Genomic DNA, 14789 nt, shown 5'->3' with positions numbered 1-14789 from the left:
ACTACTTCCTACTTCCTGTCTGATCTGAGAATCAGGAAGTTCAGAGCGAGCAGCTGCACTGTAGAAGAGACAGATGGGTTTCAGATGACGGGATCTCTATCGCTTGGATCATGGAAAGGTGAGTGAGGGTTTGCCATCTGCTGCTATCATTCTTGCTGCAGCTGTGGTTCTCTGTGGGAAGGGAAGGAGGAGTGGGCAGTAGCAGAGTGTACAGTAGCAGGAGGGGGACCTAGGGGGAGAGCCTGGCTCTGAAGACAATGAGCAGCGCATGGCATCATTTGACAAGACAAGACAAATAACATTTATATCGCGCTTTTCTTGGTGATAGATAAACTGCCACCCTACGCCTTTTAGTTTTCGCTATTTTCGTGATCGAAATTGCTGTGGCCGTGAAAATAGCGAAAACTAAAAGGCATAGGGTGGCGGTTTATATATCATTGGAAAGAGGAGAAAGAGAGCTTTAAAATGATATGCATCTTTCCATAGTTACTGCACTGCTCAGAGTCCCTCTAACCATTATACCATCCAGCCACCGCTGACAGGATGGTGAGGGCTGGTTTATGTGCTGATGGGGCCCCTTTGACTTTGAATGGGGCCCCAAGTGACTGCTTTTGTTGCCTGGTCGGTAATCCGGCCCTGCCTTATACAAAAAAAACCCCTGAATACTCCAGGCACTGAATAAGAGGCAGCCTGGGGGAATATCTCCCTCCTTGCCACCTGGCTAGTCCACGCCTGCACTTGGGACCCACAGTGTGCGCCACACATGCGCATTACGAGAGACCGCCATGATTGGCACCTTTATTGATGGACGCTTTTATTGAACGTAATAAAGACTGAGAAAATTAATGGTGAAATGGATGGCTAACAACTCTGGTTTTGGGGACTGCCAGTGCTGGATCCCGGAGGGTGAAGAGGACCGAGGAAGCCTCATTAGGATCCAGAGGCTTCCCCCTCCTGAGGTAAGTACCTCCCAGGGGCAGTTTTTTTGTTGCTACAGATTTTCTTTAATGGAAACTCAGATAATTAGTTCCATATTTTAAGCGTGTATGCGTTCTGTGCTTGTATATCAAGACGTTGCTTGCTTATCTAGTCAAAATTTCATAAAAATGTTTCCTTGTCTTGCAAAGCGCTCTCAAACCAAGTTACTCTCAATCCAATATTTTACTGTTTTTAATATGTGGGGTGGCGTCACTCTCTCTCCTCGGGTTGTGTGTATGTACCTACCTGTCTCACATCACCATTGTTAGTAGTCTGGTATTGCACTTACCATGCAGTCAATTCAATTGGGCTATTTGCAATCACTCATTTCCTAAAAAAATGAAATGAAATGAATTTTGTTTCTTACCTCGTTTTACACTTGTTGCTACATATCTATCCCATGGAATCATTTTTAGATTTCATGAAATTAACTCATTTCATGATCTAATCTTCCAATTTGTCTGCAGATTGCACATGTCTCCCTCATGCTTTATTGCAATCCTTTTTACCTCATGTTTTTTATGAGTTTAAATCAAGTGATTTTATATTGGTACTGATTCTGTTCCATCCATTTTGCGAGCAAATGAGTTGTAATATTTTTTATTTTTTTTGCTCCATTATGCAGTTTGCAATATTTCTTTGTTACCGTACAATTTGCAACACATTTGTCTATCTAATTTTTATGCAGTGTCTAGGACACCCTTGAGGCTTATGAAAGTTGTACAAGATGTTTGAAATATTCACTTTGTTTTGTGATATAAATTTAGTGTGGGAGAGTGGTACACACCCATTTTTTGGGGGATTAGTTGACATATCAGGACAAATAACATTTGTATCCTGCCTTTCTCCTGGTGGACTCAAAGCACCAGAGCTGCAGCCATTGGATGCACTCTATAGGCAGTAGCAGTGTTAGGGAGTCTTGTTAAAGATCTCCTACTAAGTAGCTGTTGGCTTACTGAGCAGGAGATTTGAACCTAGGTCTCCTATGTCAGAGGCAGAGCCCTTAATCATTATACTACTGCTGGATCAGTGCTGGATCAGTGCTGGATCAGTGCTGGATCAGAGCGGGATCAAAGCTGGATCAGATCAGAATTTAACAGTGCCATATCCTGTCATGACCTCCTTGGCAGCAACCCTGAGTCAGGTTTGGGGTAGAAAAAAGAAGCCAAGAGCAGTAATCCCGAGGCTGTCTCGGGGTAGCCACCGGGAGGTATGCAAAGTGCAGCACAACATGTTTCAACTCACCTCCCCCGGGATCCAGGCACTGGCAGCCATTCTTCTTCTGGTCCTCGGAGGCTCTGGAGCAGGAGGGAGTGCAGCACATGAGGGGGGAACAATGGCCACACAGAACCGTGGGTGGGGCATCTCCCCCCCTCACCTCGAGCTCCCCTGTCAACACTTCCCCTCCAGCATTGATGGCAGCATCAACCAGGCATGGAACACGGACATACTTCCATGCATCTATGGTTCTACTTTGTAAGATCCTGATGCTACTTCCTGTTCATCAAAAAAGACTGTGATACAATACAAGATTTGTCACCTAAACTGAGAAGGGGAGCGCTTACACTGAGGTGGATGCATATGCATATAACATACATGGGCCAGGGCAGGGCTAACACTGCAGTTTTATCATACCTCAGATCAAAACATGACTTTTTCCTATTGTTGCTTAAGGAAATTCTTTGGTTAGAAGTGTAATAAATGAGAACAAAGTGATAGAGACTATTTCCCCTACTCCACCAGATTTATTTGCTTATGGGTTTGAAAGATACAAATGAAATATATGGGACAATGGCCTTCAGTTTTAGGTCAAAGTATATACAGTAGAAATGAACAATCATTGAACTGCAAAACTTATGCACCTGTTAGTTGTTTTGATTGCTTGATAAAATAAAGTAGATAGAATTGTATAAAACAGGACATTGATTTGTACAGACTCAGATCAGACACTATAGTACCTGGCTACAATTGTCAAGGTTACAAAAACATGTCCATCATGTGCTATGGCAAGCGAAACTGCCTGTATAAACAGGATGCGTAACAGACTAAGAAGGACCCATTTACCCATATCACAAAGTAGACCTGTTATATTAATTTACTGTAAAAATGCATGAGGTCTTAACAAATAATTTTGAATGACATGCAATGGCACAAGTAATAGTTGTTCTTAGTTATTAGGTTTAGGCACCTCCCCCCCCCCCCCCCCCAAAAAAAAAAGTAAACTTGCAAGAGTAATGTCCTAGACTCGCATACACTCCATGGTATGCCTTACCACCAGTGGAGTAAGGGAAAAAAGGCAGGAGCCTACTACTTCCATCTGCATGTCAGACATTCCAAGGAGGCCATATGCCTCAGTACATTGTCAGCCCACATGACATAGCGGTAGGGGCGGGATTCTGGCACCCTCCACTAGAAAACTACACTTGTCAGAAATGATGCCCAACCTTCCACCTACATCATCATATGAACGGAAAGGCATATATCTTCCTAGATATATTTGCACTGTACCACTGCCCCCAAATTTCCCATTCTGTAGACACACTTGAATTTTGGGGGAGGGTGCAGGTGGGTAATGTAATTTACTTTTGCAAGAGTTTTTTATTTTATTTTTTAGAGCTCCACCTATCAGTGTAAGAGCTGCAATGACAAGAAAGGCCTTATCTATAGCAGTGTAGTTTAGTTATAGCTTTTTGGAAACAGCAGGGTCTATTATTTATGTATATGAATGTCTAAAGAATTTATATTTTGTGGATATTAAAATATATTTTTCCATTTTAGGGAACCCACTTTCCCCATATGGGTGACTATTCTGACTCCACTGAAGGACACTATTGAAAATTTGTGGCACTATATTTTTTTTCCATTTGTTTTTATGGGTTAGATGTCTGCCAATGTATTCACAAATTTAAATTGCCTTTTTTATCTTTGATTTTTCGAAATTTCTGTACACAAAACATTATCAATAGAGGTGCATTTGGAGCATTGCAAAAACTAAAATATTCATATATTATATACCTCTCTGGCTAAAACGTTATTTTTATTGAATTAATATTTTAGTGATTTGCACAATAAATAAACAACCAAACATGGTAACACTGCCATACAAGCATTTTAATGTGTTATATACATGAGCAATGTAAAAATAAAAGATGAATGTTCAAACATAAAACCTATAATTACAGATTGTTATTTTGTTTTTTGTGTGTGTTTTGTATTTTTGTTTGTTTAATATTACATTATTATGTATTCTAGTTTTGTTAAGAATACAGTATATGCCATTATTACACAAACACTATGTAATGTAATGTTTTCAAAATGAGCTTTTCAGTCCTGCCTATAGCCAGCTAAGATTTCCAAGAGATGCTTGCACTCTGCTTCCTTGTACCTATGGCAACAGTCCACTATTTGATTGATACAACTTCAAAATTTCATTTTGTATTTTTATTTTTTTTACATACCCATTTCTTTCTGCAGTGAGTATTTCATTCTTGCAGGTGTGACTGTTCACACCACTAAATGTATATCAGGATCCCATATGTCTGACACTGGCCATGTGCAAACATACAGTTCCCCACCAATATACCTGAGATGGCAAGTGAGATAAACTAAGCAAATCAAAAGCAACAGGCAAGCTACTTTAGAGATGGTTGATGCCCTGAAGGGAATTGCTTAGCATTTACTACAAAAGTGGAGTATCACTTTAAGGTCCACACCAGTGAGATCTTATAAAAATCTTACTGAAATAATAATTTCCATTGTGATGTGAGAAACAAACCAAACCTCTGGTGGTAAGCATTGTATTCTGTTGTGTACAACTGTGCATAATTATTCTGCAGCAACCTCACAGCAATTGAGAAAACTTGCCTTTGCTTGGGTCTCTCCCTGGAGTGCGATCTCTCCCGGGAGTTGGACCCAGACCGGATCTCTGTGTGTGGCACAAACTCCCGACTCCATCTTCTGGTGCTTGATCTCACAGTCATCACACCAATGGCAGGAAAGAAATCAATGTAACTGTAAGAGAGAAAAAAGTGTTAAACACAATAAAGAAATGCAATGCTTGGAAAACAGAAAAAAAAGGAGTGGACACTGATAAAAAGTAACGTGACAATATTTCTGCAGTTTTTGTAGCCCTGTCCTTACTGGGTAAGTGTGGTGATGCAGACACTGGACTACGTGTTGCGTCTCACAGCCTGACACACAAGTTATTATCCTCCTTTCATTTCATGCAGTTAATGGGATACATACAGGATCATCAGCCACTTACATCACCACCTCTGCCTGATAGATGATCCCTGTATCCATGCAGAGAGACTCAATCTCTGTAAAGTCATCAAACATTGCTATGCTACTTGTGGGGTTAGAGGTAGATCACCTGAACCCTATAAGTCTCATACCAGCACTATTCAGCTAAATCTATTGTCAGGTGTACTTTAAGCACTTTTTTGAAAATCCATAGTTCATATCTTGACAGATAATCACTATATTTTGCTTTGAATTTATGATGATCATTCAACAGCTTGCCTTGCTGAACCTCTTTTAATGAGTGAGGAGGAATTACAAAAGTGTTAAGTATAAAAGGAAACTCACCTGTAAGTCAGCTATAGTCCTGCAGCCACATAGTAGTGTCTGTCAGTGAATCATCATCAATTTTTCAGAGCAGTCCAGTCAGGGCACACTGTCTTCTTATCAAAGCTTTTCTGATGTGATGCGATGAGCTTTCTTACATCTCTCTGCCCTTCTTCCTTCCTTCCTTCCTTCCTGACTGGTGCGTACTCCCTGTGGCCCCATCTCTCTGCCTGGCAGATATACTGGCTGTTGGCACAGCACCCTGTAATATGCACAGAATAAAAGTACTGCAAGCAAACTAGAGAAAACATTAAATAGACATGTCTGTAAAAAAAGACATACAAACTCACAAGTGCAATTTTCTCTGATAGATTGATATTTAAAACACTTTCATGCCTGATTGTGGCTATTTGTGGTATAAAAGCAATTTATGACTGAGGGTATTTTATAACCTGGCAATGAGAAGAAACTTCGTTATTTCTGCAGTGGTTAGCCAGTAGCCGCTAATTTTTAACCACTTAGTGTATTAACACACAGTGGCATAGCAAAAGGAAATGCAGAGGATGTGACTGCACTGGGGCCCTTGGGCCAGAGGGGCCTACTAGGGGCCCTTCTTTATCCAATCCATCTTATTAGGTTTTTATTGGTGCTATGCTAGTAATGAACACCTTTATATGTGCATTGCATAGTGGTAATCCTTAACAAACTGTTTCCTTACTCTACTACACGTTTCTGATGCTGCAGCTGTTAGGTTTTGGGGCTCCATATCAATACATTGCACAGGGACACCACGTAAAACTCGCACCAGGCCCCTTAGTTACGCCACTGTTAACACTGAAGTTGCACTTGTTTTTTGGTAGCCAGAGATAGAGGGATTTCCATTGGTCACATGATTTTAAAAGGAGGATTTTATGTTTCTTCTTGTTGTTTAGAAAAATAAATTTTCTTCACTTTCTTCTATACCTATATCTGCAGCATGATACAGTGTAATTATGTCTCCAAATAAGGTGGGTACATATCTATTATTACAGGTGATTAAATGCAATGCATTGCTAAAATGAGTACATAACATAAGGCAGACTGCACTGCAAACACAGCAGATGCAGAAACGGCAGGATAAGCACATCCGCCCAGGATGTGCTGGCGTCTGCGGTGCGCCATTCACATACTTACCGCTTTGCATCCGCTGTATTCAAGTCATCGTCCGCCATACCCTGCTACACTACTGCATGCTGCTCATCCTGAAATCAATCAGAGCCTGGCAGAAGCTTAGGGCTTTCTGTTGGATTGTAAAAAAAATGTGCAGGATTCCTACCTAACAACAGAGAGGATTTTCATTGGTCTACCATGAACCAGTGAATTTTTTTTCTGTTGAAGCAGGTTTCCCACTTTTTTTTGCAAACCAGTGGGACGCCCCTTGTTTCTGACGGGCTCTGATCTGCTTTGGACTGAATAGTGGGTGCCAGCGGCGGCAGAACTGAATCTACCAGACAAATGAGTCTGTGTTTTTCATGCGGTGGTCAGCCCAGTGGAAACAGACACCATCCATTCCAAGAGGCTTCCATTGCATATGATTTGCGGTGTTTGAAGTGTGATCACAATAAGGTTGTGGTAAAATGCAGGGAAAATGACAGGATTCTGCATTTGTGTTCCAATCCCTGCACATTGTGTTTGTGTTCCAGCTGACAGTGTAAATTCATCTTATTAATAACATAAGATGCATTCATCATCTGGTTTTGTGTTTTTTTGCATTCCGGAAAATGCAGCATTTTTTATTGCAGAGTGAACTGGCCCTAACACTAAATGCTGCTAAATATACTTCTTTTATAACTCTGTACGCTTTGATGTATAAATGGTTTTAACGTGTATTTTCCATTGTAATATACATATTTAAATTACTAATTCATATACTCGAGTATAAGCCTAATTTTGGGGCCAAAAGAAGTGGCCCAAAAATGGGGGTCTCTGCTTATACTCGAGTCACTACTCTTTGAGTAACCCCAACAGTGCCCCCACTATATGCACAGTGGTGCATTATCTGAGGGACACCACACACTTGACATTTCCATCTAAGGTCCCAGCTAACTTCATCTCGAGTTGTAGCCTTGGAAGACATACAGGGACAGTGTCTACTGAGTGGTGAGAATCCTTGCATTCCTATATCAAGTTTTAGATACATGACTATGTGGCTCTGTATTCCTTGCTTTATCTTTATGTGTGTGGCTGGATAGTGTAATGGTTAAGGGCTCTGCCTCTGACACAGGAGACCTGGGTTCGAATCTCGGCTTTGCCTGTTCAGTAAGCCAACACCTATTCAGTAGGAGACCTTGGGCAAGTCTCCCTAACACTGCTACTGCCTATAGAGCGCGTCCTAGTGGCTGCAGCTCTGGCGCTTTGAGTCCGCCAGGAGAAAAGCGCATTATAAATGTTCTGTGTTTGTTTGTTTTGTTGTTTTATGCCTACTTAAACTTTGCAGCAGGAGTTCTTTTCATGTCCATCTCCACTGTAGGTTCTTGCTTATTATTGCAATCTGCTGACTTTATGCTGCTTTTCTAATATATGACTGTGGCCAGCCATGGCTGTGAGTGGTGTTGTAGTTGTGGCTTTTGCCATCCTGGCTTATACTCGGGTCAAACATTTTTCCTGTTTTTTTTGTTTTTTTTAAAGGTAAAACTTGGGGGATGGATTATACTTGAGTATATACTGTAAATATAGTGTTAGTTTTGTATGTATTTTTTTTACGTCAGTTAAACCTTTACTTTTTTCTTTCTATTTTTAGTCCCAAAACTATTTATTAAGAGGTATCCTACCTAATAAAACTCATGGGTTTTATGCCTTTTGTCTGCGTCTATGTCAGAGCAGTGCACAGGCGCAGAGCCACCAATGTGCGTGTGCATGTAGGAGGAGTCACAGTTGCATGTGGGGTAGTGGGCACAGGGAAGGGGTGGGGGGGTAATAGGATAAATTACTAGTATAAACAATATACAAACAACTTTTGCAGATGAAAGAAAGAACATAAAACAACAGCCTTCACACAAACAAACTAAAAAAAAACACCATATCTGTCAAGTTGTTGTTTATCAGTGGCAAAGGTAGATCCTGGATCATATTTTAACATAAATTGGGTGAGAGTGAGAGGAATAGACCTCCATAAGAGCGACGCTAAAGACTTAAGAGGGATTGCATAGAGAATCCTCCTCTGAAACTTATCTAAGAGCTCCAGACCAAATTGAGGAACAGTATCATTAACGTTGTCAGTACTTCTGTGCTAATTCTTGTAATTACAGTCCACCACCAAACACCCATCACAGTGCAGGCTTACCGGATCATAAAAGGGCCCAAATCATAACTTCTAAGAGTGTGTATCAGCCAACTTGATCATTACTGAAGTTTCAGCTCCGCTCTCCTCCTGCAATTATCCAAAAATGCTCCCAGACAAGCTTGCATGGAGACAGATAAATAAAGGACACACCATCACAGGGCTCAAGGAGTGCTTTTTAAAGTGGTATGAAACTTAGCATTTCTTCTTTGCTCTGAAAGATTATTTACAGCATAATACTTATTACCACAAAACATTGGTAGCAGAACAGCATTCTAACAGTCCAACACAGCACTTTCCTCTTCAGTGGAAAGCTTATTGCCAAATCAAAAAAGGTAATTACGTTATCCTTTGTTACACTTTCATTGTCAGCAACAGAGGCCTTGATTCACTAACCGTCACTAAGCCGGTTAGTGTGCCTTATCACTTAGTGGGCACAAACTACAGTGCTAACCTTATCTGAGGTTAGTGTGCCTTATCTGAGGTTAGTGTGCCTTATCTGAGGTTAGTATGCCTTATCTGAGGTTAGTGTGCCTTATCTGAGGTTAGTGTGCCTTATCTGAGGTTAGTGTGCCTTATCTGAGGTTAGTATGCCTTATTTGAGGTTAGTGTGCCTTATCTGAACTTAGTGCCCCTTAAGTAGCTTTGTGCACACTAAAAGATGCACAAAGCTACATCGCGCACTGCACCGCGCACACAGCGTAATGAGTCGATCTTTGCGCGCGGTGCGATGATAACGTCGCACCCGCTATACTGTATATGATGCGACCATAAGCTTGCATAGGATGCGGTGATAACGGTGCACTGATGTGCCGTTTAGGTCACATCCTATGCGACCTTAAGGTCGCATCATGTACAGCATAGCGAGTGCGATGTTATCGTGCAGTGCTCGATGTAGCTTTGTGCATCTTTTAGTGTGCACAAAGCTACTTAAGGGGCACTAAGTTCAGATAAAGCACACTAACCTCAGATAAGGCACACTAACTCAGATAAGGCACACTAACCTCAGATAAGGCACACTAACTCGGATAAGGCACACTAACTCAGATAAGGCACACTAACCTCAGATAAGGCACACTAACTCAGATAAGGCACACTAACTCAGATAAGGCACACTAATTTAGATAAGGCACATTAACTCAGATAAGGCACACTAACTCAGATAAGGCACACTAAGCTCAGATAAGGCACACTAAGCTCAGATAAGGCACACTAACTCATATAAGGCACACTAACTCAGATAAGGCACACTAACCTCAGATAAGGCACACTAACTCAGATAAGGCACAATAACCTCAGATAAGGCACACTAACCTCAGATAAGGCACACTAACTCAGATAAGGCACACTAAGCTCAGATAAGGCACACTAACTCAGATAAGGCACACTAACTCAGATAAGGCACACTAACCTCAGATAAGGCACACTAACTCAGATAAGGCACACTAACTCAGATAAGGCACACTAACTCAGATAAGGCACACTAACCTCAGATAAGGCACACTAATTCAGATAAGGCACACTAACCTCAGATAAGGCACACTAACCTCAGATAAGGCACACTAATTCAGATAAGGCACACTAACCTCAGATAAGGCACACTAACCTCAGATAAGGCACACTAACTCAGATAAGGCACACTAACCTCAGATAAGGCACACTAACTCAGATAAGGCACACTAACCTCAGATAAGGCACACTAACCTCACATAAGGCACACTAACCGGCTTAGCGCCGGTTAGTGAATCAAGCCCTGACAATATTATTTGTGCACAAAAAGGAAATCTGGTACCTTTATGGATAATAAAAAGTAGGAAAACACATTTTTATTGAATATTTTGTCAGAGTTTAACATATCTGTGTACTTGCTGCATACTTGTTGCACCATTGGGTTTTTCTGAATGAATGAATGAATGAATAAATGAATGAATAAATAAATAAATAGAACTAAATACTTGTGATACTGGATCAACAGGGATATTTCAGGGAGCAGGCTGGTGTTGTACTTTATACAGGTTGAACTCGATGGACGTATGTCTTTTATCAACCAAAATAACTATGTAACTATGTAACTATTATACATTTAACACTTAGAGGCATGTCCTTTATTTATCTTTCTCCATGCACGCTTGTCTGGGAGCATTTTTGGATAATTGCAGGAGAAGGAGAGTGGCGATAAAACATTGGTACTGACCAAGTTGATTGACACACATGCTTAGGCCTTATGATTTAGGTCTTTTTATAACCTGGTAAGCCCGCTCTGTAAGGGGTGTTTGGTGATGGACTGTAATTACAAGAATTAATACTGAAGTACTGACAGATTTCCAAGAAAGGTCTATCCTGAGGACTTAAAGGGAATCTGAAGTGACAATAAACTTATGAGATAATGAATTATATGTGTAGTACTACTAAGAAATAGAACATTAGTAGCAAAGATATGAGTCTCATATTGCTTCCTGTACAGGAAGAGTTAAGCAAATTCAGTTGTATTCTATGCAAAAGAGCTTATCTGTGCTCTCCGACCCAACTTGGGTCAAAGACAGCAATGTTTTCTGAAGCACTTATACATCAAAAAAGCAGTGAAAAACAACTTCAGATAAGGTTTTACTGCAGGGAAATGCAAAGAGTCATCAGTTCTGCTCTGTAGTTTGTAAACTGCAAATATTAAAGAATAATGCAATTTTATAAAAAAAAAAAAAAAAAAATCTATGTACTGTATATACTTTAGTATAACCTGACCCGAGTATGAGCCAACCCCCAACTTTTGCTTTAAAATTGGAAAAAATGATTGACCCAAGCATAAGCCGGGGGTAAGAAATGCAGTAGCTATAAATCCTCTCCAATGTACTAAAGCAAGACCAAGAACACATATAAAGTATTTCTTCCTACTGATAAGGCACAGACATTCAGTGATGGACGTGGTACAGGGAGTTCCACTGAGGGAGAGAATCCTGACTGATCCAGTTCCCGGGGCTGACTGCCGCTAAACGGAGGACTGCGGGAGGATGACGAGGGACTCAGATGTGCTTATGGGGATGGAGGAAACCTCGGGTAAGTAAAAAAAATCTTAGTTCGATGCTGTCTCTGGTCTTTCCTTAAGGATGTTTGCACAGCAAATGTTAGCATTGCGATGTGGTTCAAGCACTGCGTCACACCGCAGAAGTCAGCCTTCATATGAACCAGCGCCATGGTGCTGCGACAGGATCATATGCATAGTGCAGCCACCGACTAGTGATGTACTCCCTGCTGGGTAGGAAGTACATTATTGCAATTCTCTTCGGTTCGCGCATTGCACCATGCTCCCATTATGCAAATTTACTGTGTTGCCCATTGACTTGCATTACTGCATAATCTGTGTGGTAGGCATCAATCATGCAATGTGCTGCAGTCTTTGCGTCTGCATTACGGTGTTTTGGTTACTGCTGGCACATTGCATGAAGAGTGCAAGTCTCCATAGACTTGCATGGCCCTTGCAATGGGGATGTGACGGGGAAGTGAACAGGGCGCACGCAAGTGTGCAAGGGGCCAGATGTATATCCAGGTCCCACACAGAGAAATTATGACATATTGGACATTTTATCTCATCCCTTCTTTCTGCCCATAATCTTTGTCACAGCCACACTTGTTTTATGTCATCAAGTAAATATATGCTGCAGTCCAATTTCACCCAGGTGCAGGAAGACTGGATTACGGCACTGGATTATAATACTTACAGTGTAAAAAAAATGAAAAAGGAAAAGCAGGTAGGTTCTAGGGAGTATTAGCACAATATATACATATTGATGTCTTTGTGTTACATATCACATCCGGTACATTGTAAGGTGTACTTTGTCATTTTTCCATTAAAAAAATTAATGGATTGTCGGTGTAAGATCATAAATATAACACTGGTATCAGGATCACAGAAACACTAGTCATTTTCTTTTAAGTCAGCCAATAAATGGTATCACCCTGATTCAAAACTTCTTGCTTTAATTGATGGCTAACATGGTCCAATACTCTATTGCTACTAGAAACACTAGTCATGCACCATAGCACATCAACCAGTTGGGCAAACTACAGCTACTATGTCCCAGAGTGGCCAAGGCAAGACATCTCATCCACAGCCTCCTACTCCACACAAAAGCCAGCCACACAAGAGTGTAGCATACTGCGGCAAAGAGAGTAGGGGAAAGACAACCAGACCAGAGAAGACAAGCAGCAAACTAATCCACCTGGGGGTCAGTAAATACTGATTTGATTAGGCTGGGAGGTAAGGCCAGTGCAAGCTAAAGCCTTGTGCACATTTGAGACTACTCATGCATCAGGGATTGCTAGCCTGTAGGCTAGTGAGTTATCTTTAAATGTACAAGTTATATTTTATTGTACAGTCTTTTCTAATCTCTTACTACATCTATGTAGTTTGAAGAAGGCTCTACATGAAGTATTTGCTCCAAGTACAGTAGCTATTGAAAGTATTCAGACCCCCACTCATTAAAAAAAAAAAAGTTATTTTGTAGCCTAATGTAACAATCGTGTAAATTATTTTTTTCTCACTAACCGCTTTATGCCATGGTGTGAATGGTAGAGTTGGGCCGAACGGTTCGCCTGCGAACGGTTCCAGGCGAACTTTGGGGGTTCGCGTTCGCCTGCATCAGGCGAACTTTTGCGGAAGTTCGATTCGCCCCCATAATGCTCTATTGAGCAAAATTTTTACCCTCCATTTCACTGTCAGCAGACATGTTATTGTCAAACACACTGCTAGAGAACCCGCCCACCCTCCCTTCAAGCTAGGTCCTTTATACCATTTGACTCAGTTGTCTGCCTACACTAATTAGTTATGGGACAGCTGCTACACACTCTGCTAGGGAGATTTTAATTGGCCTCCTCCCTCCTCCCCTTCTACCTATTCCCTCCTACCGGAGGGAGGAGGGTCTCTTCTGGCAGGGAATTATACTATTTTAAAAACCAGTATACATCACACCATAGCTGGGAATCGAACCCAGATCTCACTGTGTGGTGGGCACGTCACCCTAAGCACTGTACCACTACAGTAGTAAGTGAAGCTAGCCTAAAATGTACCATTTATGCTCAATGCAATAGAACCATTAGGTTGCTTAAAGGAGAACTGTAGTGAGAGGTATATGGAGGCTGCCATATTGATTTCCATTTAAGCTATACCAGTTGCCTGGCAGCCCTGCTGATCTATTTGGCTGCAGTAATAATAATAATAATAATAATCCAAACATTTGTATAGCACTTTTCTCCTGTCGGACTCAAAGCGCTCAAGAGCTGCAGCCACAGGGACGTGCTCAAGAGGCCACCCTGCAGTGTTAAGGAGTCTTGCCTTGAACTCCTTACTGAATAGGTACTTGACCTAGCCAGGATTCAAACCCTGGTCTCCCATGTCAAAGGCAGAGCCCTTAACCAGTACACTATCCAGCCACTGCAGTGTGAATCACACCAGAAACAAGCATGCAGCTAATCTTGTCAGATCTTACAAAAATGTCAAACACCAGATCTGCTGCATGCTTGTTCAGGGTCTAGGGCTAAAAGTATTGGAGGCAGAGGATCTGCAGGATAGCCAGGTAACTGGTATTGCTAAAAAGGAAATCAATATGGTAGCCTCTATATACCTTTCACTACAGTTCTCCTTTAAAGGGAACCTTAAGGGCCCATGCACACTTGAGCGGGAATCGCACAATTCCCGCTCACGGCAAACCGCTAGCGGTTCTGCAAGAACCGCTACACAATGTAGCGAATGGCAGTGTTCTCACTGCCACGGTTGTGGTTAGCGATAACCGCAACCGCGCTGCATGCAGCAGTTTGCCGGCGATGAGCGTTCCGCGATTTGCGATCGGGATTAGCGCTAATCGTGATCGCTCCAAAACCGCTGCAGTGTCCAGTGATTTTTCCGCAATAATCGCAGGAAAATCACTCCCGCAAA

General features: G+C 41.6%; 1 protein-coding gene across 1 annotated transcript in view; it reads right to left on the bottom strand.

The window, feature by feature from the left end:
• The window catches only part of TRPM8 (transient receptor potential cation channel subfamily M member 8), a 145464-nt gene extending 139462 nt beyond the window's left edge, over positions 1-6002 (bottom strand). The window contains exons 1-3 of the mRNA XM_068246968.1: positions 5895-6002; positions 5566-5806; positions 4843-4989 (exon numbers count right to left, since the gene is read on the bottom strand). Coding sequence (XP_068103069.1) covers positions 4843-4958 — 116 coding nt within the window. The 5' untranslated portion in view covers positions 4959-4989; positions 5566-5806; positions 5895-6002. The remainder of the gene's footprint in view (positions 1-4842; positions 4990-5565; positions 5807-5894) is intronic.
• Between the last annotated feature and the right edge of the window lie 8787 nt (positions 6003-14789).

The sequence above is a fragment of the Hyperolius riggenbachi genome, chromosome 7 (assembly GCF_040937935.1).
Source record: "Hyperolius riggenbachi isolate aHypRig1 chromosome 7, aHypRig1.pri, whole genome shotgun sequence".
Taxonomy (NCBI): domain Eukaryota; kingdom Metazoa; phylum Chordata; class Amphibia; order Anura; family Hyperoliidae; genus Hyperolius; species Hyperolius riggenbachi.
This window is presented reverse-complemented; position numbering and strand designations above follow the sequence as displayed.